The sequence below is a fragment of the Xenopus laevis genome, chromosome 6S, assembly GCF_017654675.1.
Source record: "Xenopus laevis strain J_2021 chromosome 6S, Xenopus_laevis_v10.1, whole genome shotgun sequence".
Taxonomy (NCBI): domain Eukaryota; kingdom Metazoa; phylum Chordata; class Amphibia; order Anura; family Pipidae; genus Xenopus; species Xenopus laevis.
In genome coordinates this window covers 90945756-90970479 of record NC_054382.1, presented here as the reverse complement: position 1 = coordinate 90970479, position 24724 = coordinate 90945756, and the positions used below count along the sequence as shown (strand labels likewise).

Sequence of the window (24724 nt, the reverse complement as noted above, 5' to 3'; positions counted from 1 at the left end):
CTTGCCGAATGACCAATTTTAGCAAAGTCCCACTAATCCTTCGAAATTATTGTGCGGTTAGTGGGATTCGAATGATCGAACATCTTACGATTTTTTGGCCGACATCTGTCAGGAAATTGATTGGCCAGGTTAAAAAATCTTTGCCGGTCCCAGTGCAATCTCTCTATGTTTGCAGGGCCAAGCAGGCAGCTCCCCTTTGTTTTCCTGGCAAAATGGTCTTTTTAGTTGATGGACAATTCGTACGATCGTTCCGAGATAATCGTGGTCTCACGATGATGATCAGATCTTTTTTTTTTTTAAATTTGTTTTTATTAACTTTTTTCAAAAAAGACATACAAAAGTACAGAAAGAAACATAAGAATGTCTTACAGTTGTCTACCTAGATTAATCCAAGGGTTACGATTAGGCGCGATGATTGGATCTTTTAAAAATCTCAACATATGGCCATCTTAACTCGTACAAGACAGCAGTTCCACATCTGCTGCCTGTTTTTCTTGAAGTGCCAATGGCATGCAGCAATGTATTACATTTATTATATATATAGGTTTAACATAATTAAAGTTCAGGTATTCCAGCAAAGCTTACAGTTATGTAGGAAAGCATTTTTTCTCTGCACTCATCATTTCCTGTTTTGTAGAGGTAGTTCTGGAGAATGTTAATGTGTGGGAATATAAGTGCTGTGTTTGTGCCAGGGCTGCATATTAGGGAAGTAGTGTAGTTTAGCTAGAGGAGTGCATATAAACACACTGCTGCCTGTGATGGGGAAACATCCCTAAACCCTGGATCCCCCTGCAGATTTTCCTACAGATGCTGCTGCTGCATTTCTGAGGGATTACGAAATGATTCCTAGTCTGCGCGCCATGTGACAAACTGCCCATAAAAATCCCAGACTGGTTTCCGTTTGTTTTGGAGGAATTAAATCCTCCTCTTTTTTCTCTCCCCCCCCCCCTGTGGTCAGGAAATGATTGCATGCGATCTGCGGCAGAAAAGTGGAGCTGTGTTTTGTGGAATCCTATTGTGCTGCTGCCTGGGATGGAATGTTAAAGAGACACACTAAAGAATGGCCATCCGAGAACTGAAAGTTTGCCTTCTGGGGGTGAGTGTGCTTGTCTTTCTTCAGGGTGGGAGGGAGCGGATATAAAGGGACAATAATAGGATTGGGGTGGAGGACTGATGTCCTATAGAAGTGTATACAGAAGCTAACTATTGGGAAATGTGAGGTCTAATCTAAAACATTTCCTACTGTGTGACACACAAAGAGGAACTACAACTCCCAGCTAGGACTGCATTACCAACCACTAACCTTAACACATACTTTCTAGCTTAGCTACTTTTTGGATTTTTTACTACCATGAAATGTATAAAAAAAGTTAACCCCTTTATCCCTAGCTGACCAATGTCATTGAGTTCTAACACTCACATGCAAAAGGCTGAAGTTATTGATTTTATGGTATTGTGACAGAATTGCAAGAACAAGTCCTTTGTCAGAGATTAGGGAAACAGCACCAAAACAATTAGAGGAACAACACCAAAACAGGTTTTTTTTTAATATACAAAATACTTTCCAATGTACATCAATTAAATATTTTGAAAGTTTTTTGCTTTTTTAAAGTGACTGGACTCCCCCTCCATTGTTCCGGTGTGTACCCACCATTTCATATACATTTTCTACAGCATTTTCTTTGTATGTTATATTAATCGATGCAACACTTAAAGTGGCAGGCAGCGCAAAACAAATAAAGGAATCATGCACACATGTAATCATAAGCAACACTCAAGAACTGCTTCTAAACATACTGCATGTCATTGCACTGTGCCGGGATGGGTGCAGATGGCGTTTAGAAGTAGTTGTTGCCTTTACATTACTCTTACTTCCCCCCTCAATTGCAAATGTGCACACATCTGCAAGTCTTTGTCTAGAAGGAAACTGGAAATTGTGCTGTAACTTTATCCCAAGTCGGAGTTGGATCACCTTCTGCAAACTCTCAACCAACTTCAAAACCACTAAATTGGAAGCAAGTTTTACTGTACTGAGCCGAGCAAAAAAGATATAGTGTGCTCAAGACCATTCTGATGGCACCTGGAATTGAAGGCTTAAGGGCCAGGGCATATCGCAGATCAACTGAGCTGGGTCACGGAGATGATCCGATTCTCTCAGCCTACAAATAAAAAACAGGCTGAGAGTAGCAGAGTCAACACTCCATGTGTTGTGCTCTGGGTTTAGCTACACTCTGAACATAATAAATAAAAACAAAACTGGTGCGAGGTGCAGAGCAAAGAAACCTGCTGCAATATATTTAAAGCTGGAAGGCAGGGTGTAAAGTGTAAAAAAATGGCTGATTGCACCCTTTTTTTGCACTTTGCACCAGTTTGTAAATAAGTACTTTATTCTGTTTGTAATACAATAACTGAGAACAGATAGGCCCCAACTAGGGTTACCACCTGTCCGTTTTTGACACAAACAGCCTTGTTTTATCAAGGGTTGTTAGGGTCTAAATTAGGAAAACCGGGCAGGATTTCCTGGGATTTTCATAGCCCCACCGCAGACATTACAGTCCCGCCCCCACTATGTCATGGCCCTGGCCCGCCATATCACTGCCCTGCCCCCCACTGCATCACGGCCCCACTTCCTTCTGGAGTTCGTCGGGGGGAAAGATGACAACCCTAGCCACAACGTATAACATAAGTAAAAAATTTTAAAAGGAACTTGAGCAATATTTTGTTGATTCAGTTCTGATTCATATAGGGTTTACTGTAAGTTGGTGTCTGTTTTCGCCTATATTACAAGCCTATCAGGAGAAATATTTTGTTAATTCAGTGCTGATTCATATATGTATATGATTTACTGTAAGTTGGAATGTGGTGTCTGTTTTCACCTGTATTACAAGCCTATCAGTCTTGTAATTAAATTTTGTTGTGTACACATTTGAAATAACTAAAGCTTATAAGGGATCATTTACCAATGTTTTGGCTGGAACATGCCTGGTCCTTACAAGTCCTATACCTAATATTTGCCATAGACAGGTAGTAAGTAAATGGTGCAAAATTTGGAGCAACTCTTTGCTCTTGTCACGATCAGCACCCAAAATGCTAGGCTCCCTGATCTCAGCTCTTGCTTCCGCCTTTAACAGCTGCCTTTCACCTCGGGTGGAGCCCTCGGCTAATTGCATGCTGCCCGGTCTTAAAAAGAGAGGAGCCAAGCTAAGGGCTCTGGACGAGCAGAGGGGCACTATCATTAGATTGTGGGCAGAAGGTCACAGTTCAAGAGCAGACAGAAAAAGTATTCACAACAGGCCGTGTCGGTGCGGCAGAATACAAGTGGAGTCAAACAGGCAGAGGTCAAATCCGGGAGATCAATCAAGAATGGTCAAACAGGCAAGGGTCGGAATACATATATCAGAGTAGACGGTTTACCAGGCAGGGGTCGGGATCACAGTTAGTCAGGCAGGCAGGGGTCAAAACAGGTATCAGATATCAGGAACAGACAAAATAGCACCCAGGAACTCAAAGAGATAAACCTATAACGGGCAATGAATCAATTACCGAAGTCCCTTTAAATACCCTTTGAATTTCGTGCCATTGCAGCTCTCTATCTTGAAGTACAAAGAGTTGCATTGCAGAGTGCAAAAAGTAGAATAGGATGCACATTACAATAAATATAATACTGTGCAACTTTAAACCTTATCTTACTATAATCTCCAGTAAGATGACAAAGGGGACATTTTAAAGGTTTCACAGCACTGATATAGTTAATGAGTCAATTACCCAATTTACCAAATATTTGGAGGCCTAAATTAGAATGTTAATGTGAAAATAGGGTCTGTGCAGTTCATATCCAGTGCACTAATATACACAGTGTACAATAATGGCCTTTCTTTCAACAAATGTGCTGTTTTGCATACAACTTTCTGCTTTGGAATATATAAACTTTACATGAAAAAGATTTCTTGCAGCTGCTGGGCTGAGTGGAGGTGCTTATAAGGCTGTGAGTTGGTGAATGCACATGTAATAGGAGCAAACAACTCAGCTGGCTTATTGAAAGCAGACCATGGAAAGAGAAGCTCCTTGGGCATTTTGCCCTATTCTCAGTGTATATAGCCAGTAGGATATTTGTCCCATGGTGCACTGCTGTGAAAGCAACTTGCAATAATACACAATGCAAATATTGATGCTATTGAAACAGACTATCGCAGAGGCCACCAAATGCAAAATGCTTGTAGATTTAAAAAAATGACCTTTTTATGATATATATTAAATTTTCATAATGTAAACAGCATGCTTGCCCTCAAGGGGACCCCGCATTCACAGACATAAAGGTATGTGTGTATATGATACACAAGATCCATTAATATCCTGCAAATGTTGTTAAGTGCAAACATTGCTAAGTGATGTTAAGAGTTGGTGATTAGTGATATACAATATCTGTCACATGACTGAAGCTTCTACCCACTGTCAAAAATGTGACGATATTAGAAATCCGTTCAATGGTCTATATAAAAGTACTCACCATTACCTTCTCATGCCTTCTAATATCCTTATAATACACAAAAGCCATGAATATCTTGTAAATTATATCCTTATAAACGGTGAGTACTGATGTTATCAGTTATAAACGGTGAGTAGTGATGTAATTTCTGTCACATGATTTACTGAAACGTGTGTATTAGAATAAATAAAGTACCCCCTGTTGCAAAATATGAGGATATTATAAGTTACCGAGGAGTTCCATGGCCTGTATAAAAACACTGACACTCTTATTTATATAAATTATATCTGCAATGCCCAGCTCTCTCCAGTGACTTCAGAGGTGGGCATGTCAGACGTGTATATAAATTATCGTGGTGGCTCGGATGTTGGTACTTTGGGGTCGGCATGGGCTGAAAACAGCATCAGTAAAGCACAACTTTGTACAATACTCAACCTACATTTGGCTTAAATTATCCTGCATTAGCATTATCCTGCCTAAATATAGACCACTAGGAAGATTGTAATGTCATTCCTCTCTTTGCAAGGTGTTCTTTCTCTTGCTGTGAGGAGCTTGCTATGGAAAACTGGTATGGTGCATATTCTCTCCATATAAAAGCCTCTATTTTGTTTTAACTAACAGTGAGATATCACACAAAGCATTAACTTCTTACAGATAGAGCCATGCACTTTGTCTCTCTTTTCATTGTGAGACACCTACATTGTGTGAGTAATTTATTTCTGATAGACAAGGAGGAATGCAGATCTGGACTCAGTGCTGCCACAATCACTTCCTTAGAGACAATTGAATCAGGTTCAGACTTCTCTTGAGGGCATCAGCTTTAGCATTTCTTTCCCCAGGTCTGTAGGTTATGATGAAATTGAATCGTGTAAATAATAATGCCCATCTGGCCTGTCTATGATTTAATCGCTTAGCAGACTAAATATGCACAAGATTTTTGTGATCAAAAAACACTGTAAATACATTTCAAGCACCCTCCAAAAGATGTCTCCACTCCTCCAAGGCCTAGTCATTCCCTGTTACCAATATCATAATTCAGCTCTGCAGGAGAGAACTTCCTAGAAAGAAAGCACAGGGATTAATTTTATTGGTAACAGGGTATCTCTGAGACAAAACTGCTCCCACTCCAATCTCAGAGACATCTACTTTCTACCAAGAAAGGAAGGGTAGAGTCTGGACGCTGAAGCACCGGAGCTGAAATAAATGCCTCTTTCATTAGGCCTTTACCGCCTCTTCTGGCCAAATATTAGTAAGGGCAGTGATAGGAGCAACTAGCATAGAAAAATTCTTGATAAATTGCCTGTAATATTTGGCAAACCTTTGAACGGCTCACAGAGACAGGGGTTACAACCAATCTACAATGGCCTAAACCATGCCTTCATCTCTATGCCCTTTTGAGAAAAGATATAACCCAGAAATTAAACAGAGGGTACTTCAAAAATTCAATTTTCAATCTTCAATATAACTGATTTTGCCTTAACCTGAACATGGGCACGGTGATCAGCTACATTAAAATAATCATCAGAATATCATCTAGGCACACCACTAAAAAAGAAGTCGACACCTTATAGACTCTCTTTCCGGTTTTTCTTTATATACTCTTCCATGGCCTGAGATCCTGGAAGTGAAAGAGTATGTCCTTCCCTTAGGGGGAGAGGAGCCTGGAGTTAAATCAATAGAACAGGCCTTATGACTGTGCTATTGATTTAAACCCAGAACAGATGCCAAGGTTCGCGTCATGCTTCTGCCTATAACCACCACCTTTTGCTACAGGAGGAGCCCTCCGCTACTTATATGCTGCCAGGTCTTAGAGTGAGAGAACCAAGGCAAGAGTTCTGGGCAGACAAGTGAACCGGAACGTGACAGAAGGAACAGGGAACAGGAAGTCAAGGGGCAGGTCGAGGTCAATACCAATCAGTGCAGTCCGAAAACAGGAGCCAGGGACATAGTAGTCGAGACACAGGCCAGGCCGAAACCAATCCGTAACACGGTACAAAGTCAGGATCTGAGAGAACGGTCAGTAACAGGAGAATGTCGGTACAAGCAGCGAGTTAGCAGAGGTCAGGGACAGGCAAGTGTTAAAGAACAGTTAATCAGACTTGAATCACAACCAGGAACTACCATAACATAAACCTACGTTGTGCAATGAGAATAAGGTTGTGGTGCCTTTAAATATTTGAATTTCACGCCAGCGCAATGACATTGCATGCTTTGATGCATGCGGCAAAAAAATTACACGGATAGTGACGAGCACCCCCGCCACCCCATGGACCACCAGGTATCCTTACATATACGATGATCTGATTCTCAATACCACACCCCACATAGTGGCGATTATGATCCAATCATTGTCTTAAGGGTCTTAAGATCAGATCAGCCTGATATTGCCCAACTTAACATGGCCATATCGGTGAAAGATCCACTCATTTGGTGACCTCAATTATAATATAGGGTAGAAGGTATTTACTTGCCTCATGTTACACACATAGCACTGCCTTCACACCAAAACATGATTTTTTTTGGCATAAGGCATTATGGGAATAGAAATGCAAATCACTCCTTTATGTCCCTGTGACCAACTATGCATCCAGAATCGTTGGTTTTATAGCACAGACACAGGCTAATAGTTCAGAGCTAAATAAGAGTTAAAATCCCATTTTGGTATGATGGTAAATACCTTCTGCTTTCAGAAGGCTTTACGCTGCATGTCTTCTGTCTACTTTGCTAGTATACAGGTATGAAATCTGTTATCCAGAATGTTTGGGACTTTAGGATTTTTGAGAGTAAACCCTCAAAGTAGTGCTGCTCTGAGTCCCCTGTCAAAAGAAACACTGCATTTCCTTCCTTCTATTATGTACACATGGGCTTCTGTATCAGACTTCCTGCCTTCAGCTTAAACCTTCTTGCGCCGTGCGTGAGCATGCTCAGTTTGCTCTTCTTCCCCTCCTCCCTTCTCAGCTGTAATCTGAGCCCAGAGCTATAAGTGAGCAGGGAGAGACTCAGGCAGGAAGTGATGTCACACCAAGCTAATACTGCAGCTGCTATCCTAAACAAACAGAGAGCTTCTAGAGCTTTTTACTCAGGTATGTTAAAACATTCTACAGTATAAATATAGCATTCTAGCTTGCACTAATGCAGCTAATCTATTGGCAATAAAATGCCTCCGTAGCTTTCCTTCTCCTTTAAGGTCTTTTTTTCCATAATATGGATCACATACCTTAGAAAACATTTCTGTCGGCTATTGCTTGTAATATTAACCAGGGCAAAGCACCCTGTCTGATGGACATGGAGCAGGGATAGGTGGACCTATGTGTGTGTCAGGCAATGTGTTTTACATCAAACATTTTATTAAATATGAAAGACTTTTGTGTTCATGTGTGTATAACTTTATTTTTCACAGGATACAGGAGTTGGAAAGTCAAGTATTGTTAGCAGATTTGTCCAAGATCATTTTGACCACAATATCAGTCCAACCATTGGGTAAGTCGGCTACAAATCTTTATGATTAAATGTGTAATTTTCTTTGCAGGATTATGTACATTCATCTGTTCTTGCCTCACAACTGACTTACAGGTACTCAAGAAACACATGGGGAGTTATTTACTAAAATCTGATTAATTAATAAAAAAAATCTGACCAAACTAGAATCCACGATTTACCCTTATTTATCATTAAAAAAGCAAGAAAGGGCCAGTGCCAACTGACGCAAATTGCCTATTTGCAGACTAATACGACATTGTTCCCTAGACCTTGATTTTTGGGTTTTAATAAAGCATAAGGTTCACTGCAGAAAACCCCACAGGCTTAAATGTGCAGTAGATGGATTCTAAGGTTCTTTAGGCTCTTGCATTAGTAAATGAGTCCTACAGCTTTTAAAGGGAACCTGTCACCCAGACAAAAAAAGTTGTATAATAAAAGTCCTTTTCAAATTAAACATTATTAAATCCTAATTAAAACATCCATACCTTATATAAACTTGTTTAAAAGTCACAGTTGTCACGTCTTAGCCGTAGAGGAGGGCAGGCAATTACTTTCACTTTCCATTCTGCACTCCCTAGATGTAACTACACTCGCCACATTCCTCCTTCCAAATCACCATCTAATTATATAACCAGTACCTGGGCATGAGGTCCCTTATCCTGGCACATAAACAAGATTTTGCATGATGTGAAGCTTGCCTAAATAACAGAGTCCACAAAATTGTGCCTTCCTGCTTTCTGTGATTGTGAATTCCGAGAATAAAAAAACAAAATTTAAATACAGGTATGGGAACTGTTATTCGGAAACTTCTAAATATGGAAAGGCCGTCTTTCATAGACTCCATCATAATCAAATAATCAAAAAGTTTTAAAATGATTTACTTTTTCTCTGTAATAATAAAACAGTACCTTGTACTTGATCCAAACTATATAATTAATCCTTATCAGAAGCAAAACCAGCCTCTTAGGTTTATTTAATGTTTACATGATTTTTTAGTAGACTTAAGACATGAAAATCCAAATTACAGAAAAGAACCCTTCTCTGGAAACCCAGAAGTCCCGAGCATTCTGAATAACAGATCCCATACCTATATATATTATTGTGTGAAGTTTATTTTTTTCTTGACTATAGTATGATGTCGATAGTATCCCTTGGGTCCCTTGTCTGTAATAGAGTCCAGAGGGTTTTATTCTAAGAGATATACAACTGAGGAAGTATAGTAGCAATGGGGAAAAAGTTAAAGTGAGCTAAAGATTAATCTGTTGTACAAATAATAATGTGTAAGACTCTCTCCTTCTGCCCATATTTCACTGAAATAGGCAACCTTCCACCTGCTTTCTGATGTGCCAAAATGTAACTATTTCCCATTGAATATCAGTAAGACAGTAAGGTTCATTTACCACCCTGAACAAATTTGTACATGGACAGTAATCTATGGCAATCAATTCACTGTTCTACCAGTAGTCTGAATAAAGCTACGGTTTACTCCCCATGTGCATATTTGCCCAGTTTTGGTAAATAAGCATCATTCTTGCTCTAGACTGTTAAGCTGATATTTGCCCCCTTGTTATGTACAACCACTATATTTTGTCCACTATAAAACGGATTATTTTTCTCTTACATAGGGCTTCGTTTATGACTAAGACTGTTCCTTCTGGGAACGAGCTACATAAATTTTTGATTTGGGATACTGCTGGTCAAGAACGTGTAAGTATGTAAATGTTTGTAAGGTATTTTAATGGAATAACATATTTTTTTTACAAAATGCTTCAGTTAATAGAACTCCTTAACCAGAATCTTGCATTGAAATCTGTTTTTCAAAACAGCAAACAGATTTTCTTACATTATATTTAATTTTAAAATATGTCATGGGGCTAGACAAGTTGTCTTCCAGGTGCCCGCGGTTATGTGACTTGTGTTCTGAAACTTCAGTCACTCTTTATTGCTGCACTGCAAGTTGCAGTGATATCACGCTTATCCCTTTCTCACTCCCTAGCAGCCCATCAATAGAACAGTGGGATGGTAACCAGATAAAATCTGCATTGCTAAAAATGCTCCCATGCCCCACCTATTGCTAGATATCAGAACAGCACTCAATAGTAAATATCCAAGTCCAGCCAAGTCATGACTCCTCCAGTTACACTGAGATTAGAAACAATAGCTTGTTGGAAAGCAGTTCCATTGTGGAGTGCTGGCTCTTTCTGAAAGCACATGACCAGGCAAATGACCTGAGATGGCTGCCTACACACCAATATGACAACTAAAAAATACATTCATTGATTCAAGAATACAATTTAAATGGTAGAATGATTTATTTGCAATGTACACAGTATAACTGTAAGGCCAAAGGCCTCAGGAGTAGTGAGGACCAAGGGAGGAAATAACAATGTCCAAGTTCGCAGTACAGATAAGGATGAATCAGAAGAATGGTCAAACAGGCAACAAGATCAGTCCAGGCAGAAGAGGTTCAAGGTCGAAGTTTTCAGGCAAAGGTCGGTACACAAATATCAAGAAGTTTCACAATGAATCACACCCAGGAGTAGTAAACTAAACCTATAATTGGGCATTGAGGGAATCCCAGAGTTGCTTTAAATAGGCCAGGTTTCGGCGCCAATTTTGGACGCGCTGACGTCATGACGCCGACGCTGACGCACTGACGCCAGTGTCCTGACGTTGACGCACGTTCTGACGCCGGCGTCCGTTCTGACGCCGGCGACCAATCCGGGGACGGAAAGACGCTGACGTCATCGTGCTGCGACCAGCAGGATCCAGGGGGCTGCCATCTTGGACGCCATCTTGGGAAGGACTTACGGTTTTCCTTACAGTACCCCCCTCCTCAGGGGGGGCCTCAGGACCACCTGGTCTGGACGGGAATCTCCGATGAAATTTTTGGACCAAGAGAGGAGCATGGACATCGGAGCTTTTTACCCAGGAGCACTCCTCAGGACCGAATCCTTTCCATTCAATAAGATACTGCAGGGTGCCTCTAGAAATTCGAGAATCCAAAATCTTCTTTACCTCGAACTCTTGATGCCCATCCACAACGACAGGAGCTGGGGAAGAAGCAGAAGAAGAAGACGAAACTGCAGGTTTAAGTAAAGAAACATGGAAGGCATTGGGGATCCGCATCTCAGGAGGAAGTTGCAGGCGCACAGCCACAGGGTTGATGATCTCGGTGATAGGGAAGGGACCAATAAACTTGGGACCAAGTTTAGGTGAGGGAACTTTGAGGCGGATATTGCGGGTAGACAGCCAGACCTTGTCACCAGGAACATACGGAGGGGAAGAAACCCTTCTCTTGTCAGCGAACTTCTTCTGTGCAAGCGAGCTCTTCTCCAGGTTGACAGTAGTAGCCTGCCAGATGGCCAGCATGTGGGCAGCCTGATCGTTGGCGGCAGGGACATTTGTGAGCAGTAGATCTTGAGGAAAGGCTAGGGGGTTAAGACCATAAACACAAAAAAAAGGAGACTTTTCAGAGGAAGAGTGTATGGCATTATTATGTGCAAATTCGGCCCAAGGGAGGAGGTCAGCCCAATCATCCTGACACAGGGACACATGACACCGAAGGAACTGTTCCAGAGCCTGGTTAACTCTTTCTGCCGCTCCATTAGACTGGGGATGATAAGAAGAAGAAAATTGGAGAGAAATGTCCAGGGCTTTACAAAGAGACCTCCAAAACTTTGAAACAAATTGGGACCCCAGAGACAATCTCAGCAGGAAAACCATGGAGACGGAAAATGTGTTTAATAAATAACGAAGAAAGTTCTGGAGCTGAAGGGAGTTTCCGGAGAGGGATAAAGTGTGCCATCTTACTAAACCTGTCAATCACCACCCAGATAACGGTGTAGCCAGAGGAAGCAGGAAGATCCACGATGAAATCCATTGCCAAATGGGTCCAAGGGCGGGATGGAACAGGCAAAGGTAAAAGTAGGCCTTTAGGGGGAGAATGTCCTGATTTGGATACAGCACAAGTGGAGCAGGAAGAAACAAAATCTTTAACATCCTTTCTTAAGGAAGGCCACCAGACGAGACGAGATAAAAGTTCAGTCGTCTTTTTAATTCCCGGATGACCGGCCTGCTTAGAACTGTGAGACTGGATCAAAATGGACTGACGAAGCTCAGGAGGAACAAAGGCTACGCCCACAGGAGTTTCCACAGGAGCAGAAGATTGAATGGACAAGAGATGCGAAGCAAGGGAAGGGAACAGGGCAGCAATGATCTTTGTAGGAGGCAAAATGGATTCTGGGTCTTCGGAGATGGGATCTTCAGGGATAAAACTTCTGGAAAGAGCATCCGCTTTCTTGTTTCTTGAACCAGGACGAAAAGTTAAGATGAAGTTAAAACGTGAGAAGAACAATGCCCATCTGGCTTGTCGGGGGTTGAGGCGCTTAAGGGTCTGGATATATTCTAGGTTTTTTTTTTTTTTTTCACAAATGTTTTTATTTATTTTCTCAACATATTAATAAGATGAGTTAAACAAAATCCTAACAAGAAAAATAAAATTAAATAACAATGTCAGTGTCAAGTGCAGAGTAAAATGGTATCAACATTTTTAGTTTTTGTCAAGTGACCATAGGAAAAGGGCCGGAAAGATATTTCTCCATCCACAAAAGCTAGAAACAATTCGTTGTTCTATCTGTATACAAAATGGAAAGTCTGCAAAGTATTATACTCACGTTAAGTGCTTGTTAGTATTCGATTAAGGATGTGACTCCTGGGGGGTCCTGTCGGAATTAGTTGTGGTGAATTACCCATACTCATCAGCTGCAGCCCCGCCTCACGGACTAGATCGGTTCCCGTCAGCAGTTCTCTTTCATACCATGCGGTGTTTTGAAAAGTTTGAATGGTTAGTAATTTTGTAGGTTGTGCGAGGGTATGTATGTATGTCAGCCAGGTGTCGAAAAAGAATCCCGTATTTTTCTCTTTGTTTGTTAAAGTTTCAATCCAGTCTAGATGAAATATGTGTTGCAATTTTTGTTGTACCATGTGTATTGGCGGGGGGAGTCGGGACAGCCAGGTGTGTAAAATGGTCTTCCTGGCTGCCGCCGCCACCCTTTCCGCCAGGGCCTTCTCTGGTTTGGAGAGGTGTGAGGTGAATTGCAGTTTGCTGAACACGGCCCATGAGGCGTGAATGTTCAGTGTCTTTCCCGATAGATTTCCCCAGTAACTGGCGACCTCCTTCCAGAATTGTTGTATGATTGGGCATAGCCATAAGCAATGTATCAGGTCAGCTCTAGACTCCCCGCATTTGAGACAACAGTCTGAGTTTGTCGTGCCAATGTGAGATCTCTTTAAAGGTGTCAGATAAGTATGGTGCAGTATTTGTAGGGACATTTCCTGGTACATGCTAGCTGGCAGTCTAGGTTTTTGTGGTCGGTGAAGATGGTCACAGGGACCAAAGACCCTTCAAGAAAGTGTCTCCACTCGTCTAGAGCAAGCTTGACGGCCAGTAACTCACGGTTCCCAACGTCATAATTCCTTTCGGAGGAGGAAAACTTTTTGGAAAAGAAGGCACACGGATGCAGTTTACCATCAGAAGAGGATCTTTGGGATAATATTGCTCCTGCTCCAATGTCCGAGGCATCTACTTCGATGAAGAAAGGTTGGAGAGGTTCAGGGTGCCTGAGGATTGGGGCAGATGAAAAGGATTCTTTAAGAGACTTGAAGGCTTCCAAGGCTAGAGGAGGCCAATGCTGTGGTTTACCCCCTTTTTGTATAAGAGCAAGAATTGGAGCAATTTTTGACGAAAAACCTTTAATAAACTGTCTATAATAGTTAGCAAAGCCGATGAATCTTTGAACAGCCTTGACACTGGTGGGGAGAGGCCAATCTTGAATTGCCGAAACCTTGGCTGGGTCCATCTTGAAGCCTTGTTGGGAAATGATGTATCCTAGGAAGGAGATGGATGATACTTCAAAGGAACATTTCTCCAACTTGGCAAACAGGTTGTTCTTTCGAAGACGAGAAAGTACTTCTTGAACTTGAAGACGATGCTCAGCAAGATTCTTGGAAAAAATAAGGATATCGTCCAAGTACACCACCACATACTGGCCCAGTAAATCCCTGAAAATGTCATTCACAAATTCTTGGAAGACCGCGGGGGCGTTACAGAGACCGAAAGGCATGACAAGGTATTCATAATGCCCGTCCCGTGTGTTGAAAGCGGTCTTCCATTCATCTCCCTCTCTGACCCGGATTAAATTATAAGCCCCACGAAGATCCAACTTGGTGAAAAGACAAGCCCCTTTGAGTTGGTCGAACAGTTCGGAGATGAGAGGAAGGGGATAACGGTTTTTAATTGTGATTTTATTTAAACCTCTATAATCAATGCAGGGCCGCAAACCTCCATCTTTCTTCTCAACAAAGAAGAAGCCGGCTCCAGCCGGGGAAGAGGAAGGACGAATAAAACCTCTTTGCAGGTTCTCTTGAATGTACTCCTTCATGGCACAGGTTTCAGAAGGAGAAAGCGGATAGGTGCGACCCCTGGGAGGCATGGTTCCAGGAAGAAGTTCGATGGGGCAGTCATAGGGTCGATGGGGAGGCAGGACTTCGGCAGACTTTTTATTGAAGACGTCAGAGAAGGCTTGATAAACAAAGGGCAAAGAAGAATTGGAAGACACAGATGAAGCTTTAATGATGGATTTGGTGGGTAAACAATTTTGTTGGCAGAAGGAACTCCATCGGGAGATCTGAAACGAAGCCCAACAGATTACTGGGTTGTGAATATTCAACCAGGGCAAACCAAGTACAATGGGGGTAGAAGGACAATCAATTAAAAGGAAGGACAATCTTTCAAGGTGCATGGATCCCACAATAACGGAAAGTTCATCGGTGGAGTGGGAAATTGTAGCAATTGCAATTGCCAATGCACGAAGAGGAACAGCCAGAGGTCGCAGGGGAATAGAGTGGCTTTCAGCGAAGACTTTATCCATGAAATTCCCAGCTGCGCCGGAGTCAAGGAAAGCTTCAGAAGAAATCGTCCGGGTTCCAAAACGAATCTGCACAGGAAGGAGGAAGCGTTGAGCAGAAGAATGGGGAGAGGGACCAATTCCACCCAGGTAAGTCTCCCCAGTCTTACCTAGGTGTTGGCGTTTCCCGGCTTCACTGGGCACTCATAGGCGAAGTGGGATTTTCCACCACAATAGAGGCAAAGTCCAGCAGCCCTTCTCCCAAACTTTTCCTGTTCGGTCAGACGAGCCCGTCCGATCTGCATTGGTTCTTCCGAAGGCAGGGAAGAAAAAGCAGGAGCCGCAGGATTTGGAGAAGACAAGGTGGAAGCCGGGTTGAGAAGAAAGGGTCTTTGAAAACGAGGAGCCAGAGTAGGTTGGAACCTGTGGAATCTTTTGGTTGGGGAGCGCTCTCTGTCGAGTTCAGCTTGAAACTCCCTCTGCCGAGTATCTACCTTTATGGCCAGGGCGACTAGATCTTCCCAACGGGATGGAATTTCCCTGGACACCAGATCAGTCTTTATACGTATCGCCAGGCCGTTGTAAAAGGCAGCGTGATACCCGTCATTGTTCCACGAAGTCTCTGCAACCAGGGTGCGGAATTCAATGGCGTACTCCGAGACTGAGCGAGTTCCCTGTTGAAGATGGAACAGGCGTGCGGAGGAAGCAGTGGCATGACCCGGAGCATCAAAGACCACTCGAAGTTCTCGAACAAAGGCTCTAGCATCATCGATAATGGGATCCTCCTTCTCCCATAGAGGCGAAGCCCATTCCAGTGCCTTCCCTTGCAAACGGGAGAATATGAAGCCCACCTTGGCACGTTCAGACACGAACTGGCTGGGTGCGAGTGCAAAGTGGACCTCGCACTGGTTGATAAACCCACGGCAGGCTGTAGGATCACCACTGTAGAGTGGAGGGGCCGGAATGCGGGGCTCGGAGACGTGAAGCGGGGCCGCAGGTACAGGTGCAGGAATAGGATCGGCGGGTGTTAAAGCCGACAGCTTAGCAAGAATGGTCTCCAGAGCCTGGCCAAAGTGAGACTGCTGTACCTCATAGGACTGCATCCGGGAAGCCAGACCACGAAGCGCTCCACCGACATCAGGCGGCGCTGGATTCTCCTCCGAAGGGTCCATGGCCCGATTATAATGTAAGGCCAAAGGCCTCAGGAGTAGTGAGGACCAAGGGAGGAAATAACAATGTCCAAGTTCGCAGGACAGATAAGGATGAATCAGAAGAATGGTCAAACAGGCAACAAGATCAGTCCAGGCAGAAGAGGTTCAAGGTCAAAGTTTTCAGGCAAAGGTCGGTACACAAATATCAAGAAGTTTCACAATGAATCACACCCAGGAGTAGTAAACTAAACCTATAATCGGGCATTGAGGGAATCCCAGAGTTGCTTTAAATAGGCCAGGTTTCGGCGCCAATTTTGGACGCGCTGACGTCATGACGCCGACGCTGACGCACTGACGCCAGCGTCCTGACGTTGACGCACGTTCTGACGCCGGCGTCCGTTCCGACGCCGGCGACCAATCCGGGCACGGAAAGACACTTACGTCATCGTGCTGCGACCAGCAGGATCCAGGGGGCTGCCATCTTGGACGCCATCTTGGGAAGGACTTACGGTTTTCCTTGCAATAACTTAGTAATAAAAACTACACCATAAAAATCAGGTTAGCTGTACAAATAGAAGAGGGGGATGGTGGTTAGCACAGCTTTTCCAAATATGCGTCCAATTCCTAAATAGTTGCTCTGTGCTGCAACTGCTTCAAATGATCCAAGTATAAGAGAAGGAAGAGGAACTCCAGCAGTGTTACTGCAAACAACTTTTTGTTGTTTGCAGTAACACTGCTGGAGTTCCTCTTCCTTCTCTTATACTTGGATCACAGGTTAGCTGTAGGCACTATTAACCTATTTTCTTCTACTTTAGGTTAAAAGAGAACTAAACTCCCTCAGTAACAAAAGCCCCCCTTAACTGCCTACCATTGCTCCCCTCTCCCTCTCTGCACTGTGCATTAGTCAAAAAGTTGCCCCTGAAAAAAAATGGAACCCTAAAATCAGGGGAGGGTAGTTCTCTTTTAAAGGGTATCCATATTTCTTTTAACGACTTAATCCCAGCCCTGTGTACCTCTTGCAAAAAGAAGGTGCATGTTTCCAAACATATACTTGCTCTGTGCATATTAATGTGCTATAAACATCTAGTTTTATAGCATGCCAGAGTACTGTTATGTAGTAGATAATTAACAAGGACCTCTATATGGATAATTCTGCCTGGTGCATGGTCCCCTAGACAACATTTCCACAGTAGCATACAAGAAAAAGCAGGTATGGGCACTTGAAGGCATATCAAAACACTTGACAAGCCCATTTTTACTATTATGTGTCTGCACTCCCACACAGACTCAAAGATCTATTTTTCACAGTTACAGATGACAGTCTTAGCTTAAAGTGGCAGTACTTACAAACACATTAGCAAATATAAATAGTAATTAAGTGAAAAAAGTATTGTGTATTTTTTAATGTAAAACATATTCTGCCCTTATAAAGCACTTATGTAAAATAAGGGGGCTATCTTTAATTTGCATCATACATCTGTTAAAACATTTTAACAATTAAACAAAACCCAATAGAATTGTTTGCCACCAATACAGATTTGTGATAGATTAGGTAGCATCAAGTGCAAGGTACTCTTTTATTAGTATCAGTACAACAATTGTTTTTGTAAGAATTATTTGCTTAAAATGTACCCTGTTTTGCCAACTCATATTTTGGAGCTTTCTGGATAACAGATCCAATGCTTGGTGACAGATAGCACCTGGAAGATACATAACATTAGGGATACTAGAGGGAGGCTCTTTATTTAGGGGTCAGAGGATTATACGTGAGAGAATGATGTCCAAAGAGTGGATGACTGAAAGGAAGACCTTATTCAGCCAATGGCTGAGGCCTAGAGCAACTGCTTGTAAAAAGGGTATAGAGAGAATACACTGTAAAATATACACTGTATAGGGTAAATTATATCACCTTCTGCAGTTTAAATAGGGCATAGTACTGTATATCACCCTGCTGTATATCTGAAGGATATTATTACCACCAAGAATTTTCACTGGCCACACCACCATAGGCAAACAGATGTGTATTTCAGGAAATAAAAACAAGCATACAAAAGATATATGGAAGCCCAATCTCAAGGTTCCTTTGCAGAATGTTCCTGTATTTTGCACCATCCAATCTTCCTTCAGTGTTGGATTTCAGTTAAATTATGGTCTGTATGCTTTGTACTTGAAGTTGATTTTCTATATAAATTTACCAAAGGAGGTTTAAAGGGGTACTAAACCATGCTGCATTGCACTTATCAACCATATTTACTCAGTTGTTGCTGCACTAAACATAATGAAGGTTGAGACATGCTGAGATAAATACATAATTATCTCTATATGTAGGAGAACAGCAAGATGGCTGCCATAGGGCTGGGAATCACCATTCACATTGGACAGTTCTTTTGCATTTATATTGAGGTTTTTGGTTAGGAGAATTCTCATTGGTGAATTTTCTTGCATCTGTTAGTATGTTTTTTTCAACAACTTCTACAGCAAAACTAGGGGGCACAGTGGGGCAGCATTATGGTTTGGTTTATATCCCCTTTAACCGAATATTTAGACCCTGACAACTTCAAATGGTCAATCTTTAAAGGAGAAGGAAAGGCTTGCATCACTTGGCGGTGCCAAATGTTAGGCATGTTAGTGATTGTAGTTACTTACCTGAAACTCCGGCCCGGTGCTCCTATCAGCAGAAAACTGCACTGGCCCGTGTTTATACCAGTGAGCACCACGGAGCGATCCTCTTCTGTCTTCTTCTGTCTTCAAATTTCCCGGGGCAAACGCATGTGCAATTGAACAAAATAGCTGACTTTTTAGTTGAAGTTCGGCAGTTTGTTCTACTGCACATGCGCAGCTGCGCAAAGACGGAAGAAGATCGCTCTGTGGTGCTCACTGGTATAACCCTGGGCCAGTGCAGTTTTCTGCTGATAGGAGCACTGGCCCAGGGTTTCAGGTACGTAACTACAATCACTTGCCTAACATTTGGCACCCCCTTTCCTTCTCCTTTAAATAAGTCTGGTTGTGCCTGGGAAAAACACCCATACAGTATTACCACCACAATATGAATTAAAGATTTAATTCTCTTAACTTTGCTGTGTTTTTTTTATTTTCTTTATATATTTTAAATCAAACATAAATATGTCATTTTAGTTTCACTCCCTGGCACCAATGTACTACAGAGGCTCTGCTGCTGCAGTCATCGTATATGACATCACAAAGCAGGTAGGTTTGTGAATATAATAGTATATACAATATGGCATTAACACTGTGACAATTAAATAAAATCTAGTCATATATATATATATATATATATATATATATATATATATATATATATATATATATATATATATATATATATATATATAGTTATCTGCTTTTTGCCTCATGCTACCCCAATACACAGCTGCTCATACACCCCTATAATAAGGAAACATTTTTGTCTTCCTTATTATGTTGGAAAACAGGATACCTTTCATACACTGAAGAAATGGGTAAAAGAATTAAAAGAACATGGACCAGAGAATATTGTTATGGCCATCGCTGGAAACAAATGTGACCTGTCTGACACTAGGTAATTAAATCAATATATTTTTTATTTTTCTTGTAGTTGTATTGGAAACGCCATTTTTTCTATACAGTTCCTTGTACAGACATAATAAAGAATTTCAAAATATCAGCATGATGTTTAATTGATTTTGTTTATTAACATCAATACTCACAGTCATTCTATTGTTATATAAATGTTACATTAATAAGGTTTAAAGTAAGAAAAATAACAGAAGAAGCAAAGAGTACAGGAGGGGAAAGAAAGAAAGAAACATATTTGAGGAAACCATGGGTCCGTCTGACATTCATGCCCTCCTAATTAGGAATGAGATAAATAGGTGGCTCTTGTAATACCATTCTATCCCCATACCACAAAGGTTTGAAAGCAATTATGGCTTTGGGTTTAATTTCCAGTGACCATGTATCATTGTAATATTCCTATGTGAAAACAATAAAAACTGGTTTTAATCGTGTATTTCAAATAGTAATGCAGTCAAGATAAATTTTGCTTCCAGATTAGGCATAATCCCAGGTTTATTTTTGCAGGATTTAAATCCAGTGAAACCCATGGTTACAAAAATATTTGATTCTTTGCCCCTCTAATATTAAAACACAATTTCCGTTATGGGCATTATTGATTTATTGCAAAAAGAAGGAACTGATGCCAAGCACAATAAGGCACAGAAATGTTTATTTCACACAGCATCAGCTTCAAAGAGTGAAATGTGAACCTTCAAAAACACAGTAGCATAAAAATTGCTCACTTTTGCAATTTACATTAATTATTTTTCAAGATATTGGTAGTTTCGAAACTGCAAAATATAATGAATTTGAAACAACTGCACCACCTACTGGTTGTTGCTAATATTAACTGAAAATGAATGGGGATAGAACTACACGGACAGCTATGCATTTTCAAGGGATCCGACGCGCTGCGCCAAAACGCAGGCGCCAAATCTGATGCAACGGAAAATAAGGTAAGAAATACAAATGTTGTATGCTGCTTCTGCATCCGACAGTCGTGACGTGTCGGATGAACGATGCGACAAGAACTGACATTTATATTTCTTATCTTGTTTTCCATTGCATCTGATTTGACGCCTGCGTTTTGGCGCAGCACGTCGGATATGCCGAAAACGCATAGAAGTCGTATGTGTAGTTCTACCCTTACCTGAAAAAAGAAATGTCTTTTGATGTTGCCGTGCCAGAGAAAAGTTAAACACTCTTTTCTGCTCACTAACTTCATTTTCTCCCTAAGCAGAGCAATGTCATAATATGTTTCTTTTTTTTCTATTCTACACAGCTTTATTAATATGTCATAAGGAACTATGCAAGTCAATGATTTATAAACCACATACTATGGCATAAATAATGGCACCATTACTAACGCTTAGACTGTATAAACTATATGGTATTTGCTGAATTTTTTAAAATGCTTACAGGGAAGTGACTTTGAAAGATGCCAGAGAATATGCAGAATCCATTGGGGCAATAGTTGTTGAGACCAGTGCTAAGAATGCCATTAATGTGGAGGAACTTTTCCAAGGAATAAGTGAGTATTTTATATATTACTTAATGCTAACAATTCTAAAAGTGTATCATTAGTTTGGCTGACAACTGTTGATACACTTTAATTATCCACATTCCTCAGTATCTGAAATTGCACAGGGGATGTCCCTGCTGTAGTGAATGCTACTTCAGTGGCCACCCTCATGCAGTGCAGAAGGAATACGCATATTTATTTTTTTTCCTATTGAAGGGGTAGTTTATTTTTTATAATTCAAAATAATATATAGCCTGGATTAAAATGAGGGGCTCTGCAGTTCTGGGGTTTTCATTTAAAAGTTATTCCAAACGTTCATTCTGTTCCATTTGATCGGTCGTTTTGAGTGGAGCAAAATTATTAGTGTTTTCACTGTTTTGGTGTAGCTCGTGGTAGAGCCCTGTGCAGGTCCAGTTGGGCAACCCGTACCCAACCCGGACAAACTAGTGTAAAAAGTGAACCTGGACCTGCTGGCCCTCTATAAATTCCCCTTCTTCCTGATCCCAAAACCTACCCACAGTGCCCTAATTTTAGGGCTGACATGGGACCCGCCACCATCTATCTGAAAACACAAACACATTCCCAAACCTTCAAATAGCCAAACATATTAATCTTACTAATCTGAACAAAACAGACACACAACAGTATACTGGATATGGGTATTCAGGTTAAAAGGTGAGAAGAAACCAAATTTATAGCCTGAAGAATTATACTGGTAAGGGACCTGTTATTCAGAATGCTCCCGACCTGGGTTTTCTGGATAATGGATCATTCCGTAATTTGGATTGTCATATCTTAAGGCTACTAGAAAATCATGTAAACATTAAATAAACCCAATAGGCTGGTTTTGCTTCCAATAAGGATTAATTATATCTTAGATTGGAACACGTACAAGGTACTCTTTTAGTATAACAGAGAAAAAAGGAAATCATTTTTTAAAATTTGGATTGTTTAGATAAAATGGAGTCTATGAAAATCGGCCTTTCTGTAATTCTGAGTTTTCTGGATAATGAGTTTCCGGATAATCCCATACCTGTACTGTTCAGCCTTATCCTACAGGGTGAGATATATTTCCCTGTAACCAGAGACAGAATTACCACTAGGGGACCCATTACTATATTATTGCAATATTACTTGATTTTACAATGATTTCCAATGAAATAGGGTTGTCAGCACTTTATTTTTGTACAACTAAAATTAGGGATTAAGGAGTATTCAGTAAATAATGATGCCATTTTTTTAACTACTTATTTTGTGTTCCAGGTAGGAGAATCCCACCATTGGATCCCCATGAGAATGGCTCCAATGGGGCAATGAGACTCGGAAGGCAATCGTTACAGTCAACAACTAGATGCTGCTGATATAACCGATAAAACAGATGAAGAAATTGTCCCATGTAGCAAATAGCTCTCATCAGTGAGCTCTGCACTGAAACAATGTAAATCCTGCCTCATATGACATAAACACAAAAGGACGCAGTGAAAGGTTTTACTAAGAGACAAACCTGATCATCATAAAGTGAGATATGTGGTTGTTTACAGAAATGGCCACAAAACTGTGTTGAGAAAACATGCAGTAGTTAAGTAAATTGTAGATAACAGTATCAATCATTTAGGGGCTGATTAAACGGTGGTTGTTTTTTTTTTCAAGTGGTACCAATAGGTGTCATTCCAATTTCAGTGCACAAAATAATTGGATGAATTCTTAATCTTGACCTTTTTTTTATTCAGGGTTAACAAATTGGGTTAGTAGGGCTGCTGCTTAGGTCCACTAAGCACTAATGGTGGCCATACACGGGCAGATAAAGCTGCCGATATCAGTCGTTTGGACCGATTTGACAGCTTATCTGCCCGTGTATGGAGGCTTCCGACGGGTCTTCCCGATCGATATCTTGCCACGATATCGATCGGGAAGGTTTGATTTTTAACCGACCGACCCGTCGGAGCCCCTCGGCGCATTGTAATTCGATCGTTCGGCCATACGGCCGAACGTTAGAATTACCCCCGATATAGCCATGCCGTTAGTGGCATATCGGGGAAAGATCCGCTCGTTTGGCGATGTCGCCAAACGAGCGGATCTTTGAGTCTATGGCCAGCTTAACACTGCATAAAAGCTTTTCAAAGTAGTCAAACACATTAGGACAAATATATTCCTTTATCAGCTTTGATAAATATGTCTGTTTATTCAAAACTTTTTTTTACTGTCTGGAAAGTAAGTTTTTGCTTCATGGGGAAAACAGATTGAACAGCTTTCTTAAGAGCACTTTTACATTTACTCCCATTCCTGATATATTTTCTTTTCTTAGACCATATTGATAGACACTTCAAAAATGATTTCACCATACAATCTTTTAACCATATTTTGTAAGGTGAAGAAGTACACAGGAAAATACTGAAGCTGTGGTCAGATTAAGTTGGGAATTATTTTAATTATCTTGAATATTTTATATCATTGGAATGTAGAATATAATTGTTACTGGTCATTTCAAGGGAGAGACCATTTAACTTTTTTAGGGTACCCAAAGACAGAAGGATTGATTTACACCCTAATTAGTTGCTATTGGCAATTTAGCACCTACAGGTATGGGATCCGTTATCCGGAAACCCGTTATCCAGAAAGGCTGTCTCCCATAGACTCCATTATAATCAAAATGTTTAATGAATTTCCTTTTTCTATTTAGTAATAAAACAGTACCTTGTACTCGATCCCAACTAAGATATAATTAATCCTTATTGGAAGCAAAACCAGCCTATTGGGTTTAGTTAATGTTTACATGATCTTCAAATAGACTTAAGGTATGAAGATCCATATTACGGAAAGATCCGTTATCTGGAAAACCCCAGGTCCCAAGCATTCTGGATAACAGGTCCCATACCTGTACTTGTAAATCAGCCCTTCAATTTCTTTAAACTTCAAAGGGTTTTTTGGGTGATTATAGTCTTAATGCATGGCATACAATAACATTATTTTCAGTACTTTACAATAAAACATACGAAATAATTGTTGATTTTGACACTGGTGGTCAAAGCTCATGCAATATGGTAAACTAATAAGCTGACTACATTGCGTTAGAATCAGGCTTATGCTGACTTAAAAAGATGTTACAGTGACACTATTATCAAAATAGATGAAATGATATTATCCAAACTTTTAGACTCCTTCCCCGCAAAACTTGTTCTGCAAATTTTTTTTTTTTAAACCTTTATATCTTTACTGGAGGTGCTCCATGCAGGCCATGCCGCAAACAAACTGCCTTCTTGTACTCAAATTCAAATGAAACATAGGAACACTCCACACAATGCTTCTGCAAAAATTGAAAAGTGCTTCTTTATTTTAGTGATATCCCAGCAAACGTTTCGGGGACATGAGTAGCACTTGATGAAGGGGCAAGTCCCCGAAACGTTTGCTGGGATCTCACTAAAATAAAGAAGCACTTTTCAATTTTTGCAGAAGCATTGTGTGGAGTGTGCCTTTGTTTCATTTGAATTTGAGTCGATGAAACGATAAACTGATAAGATAAATCGTTTTTTTCTTTGGGTGGGTGGCGGTATGAATTAATTTTTTATTTTTTATTCCGGACTGGAAATGGATTTCTTATTGGTCATATGGCTACCTTTAGCAG

At 40.9% G+C, this 24724-nt stretch overlaps 1 protein-coding gene across 1 annotated transcript; it reads left to right on the top strand.

Annotated features, from left to right (window-relative positions):
• The first annotated feature begins 732 nt into the window (after positions 1-732).
• rab31.S (RAB31, member RAS oncogene family S homeolog) lies at positions 733-22968 on the top strand. The gene is made up of 7 exons (XM_018223642.2): positions 733-1096; positions 7887-7966; positions 9592-9673; positions 19161-19232; positions 19478-19584; positions 21002-21111; positions 22366-22968. Exons 1-7 carry the CDS (start codon positions 1061-1063, stop codon positions 22461-22463), a joined length of 585 nt encoding a protein of 194 aa, XP_018079131.1. The 5' UTR covers positions 733-1060; the 3' UTR covers positions 22464-22968.
• The last annotated feature ends 1756 nt before the right edge of the window (positions 22969-24724 follow it).

Bases quoted from the DNA above. Each gene is read 5' to 3' on its own strand.
- rab31.S (XM_018223642.2), top strand. From the start codon at position 1,061: ATGGCCATCCGAGAACTGAAAGTTTGCCTTCTGGGG. The intron at 19,233-19,477 runs GTAGGTTTGTGA...GTTGGAAAACAG, and splicing joins TATATGACATCACAAAGCAG to GATACCTTTCATACACTGAA. The intron at 19,585-21,001 runs GTAATTAAATCA...AAATGCTTACAG, and splicing joins TGTGACCTGTCTGACACTAG to GGAAGTGACTTTGAAAGATG.